Raw genomic sequence first — 478 nt, 5'->3', positions numbered from 1 at the left:
ACACTCTCCGTTTGTATCGATTTTTAGGGGCGGCCACGCATAACGATAAATTCACTCTTTCAAATCAACTCCCAACCTTTCCAACTCCCATTGATCCGGCTGTCTCCAACCGCGTCCCACTTATCTCTTTAAACGCCTGCAACGATTTAGGCGAATCTAACCGTGCCCCCAAGGCGGACGAATCCAATAGTCTGAAATTGCGTTTAGCAATAGCGTGGCAAAAGAAGGCCCGAAGACTCCAAGACGAACTGATTACTCGCGTGAAAGGTATTGTTTTCACGGAATGCCCTGAGGTTTTGAACCTTTCCATGGAAGGTCTTGGTTGGGGTGCACAGCTACTGGCTGAAGATGCACCAGGTAGCCCGTCCGCAACACCCCCGACTATCTTCAAGCCGTTCGGATCCCGTCTGCCTTCCCGTGTGTTGGAAATCAGGAAGTGGTTGTCCGAGGTAAGTACTCACCGAGTTCTTGATCGTCG

At 50.6% G+C, this 478-nt stretch overlaps 1 protein-coding gene across 1 annotated transcript; it reads left to right on the top strand.

Annotated features, from left to right (window-relative positions):
- Positions 1–29: 29 nt before the first annotated feature.
- Positions 30–446, top strand: T265_16288 (hypothetical protein; the record flags this gene model as incomplete). The annotated part of the gene is made up of 1 exon (XM_009179884.1): positions 30–446. A coding segment is annotated over one exon (417 nt), but the record flags the coding sequence as incomplete, so codon positions are not given.
- Positions 447–478: the final 32 nt, after the last annotated feature.

Source organism: Opisthorchis viverrini, assembly GCF_000715545.1.
Source record: "Opisthorchis viverrini unplaced genomic scaffold scaffold23069, whole genome shotgun sequence".
Classification (NCBI taxonomy): domain Eukaryota; kingdom Metazoa; phylum Platyhelminthes; class Trematoda; order Opisthorchiida; family Opisthorchiidae; genus Opisthorchis; species Opisthorchis viverrini.
Note: the sequence above shows the minus strand (reverse complement) of the source record. Positions and strands in the feature narration are given on the sequence as shown.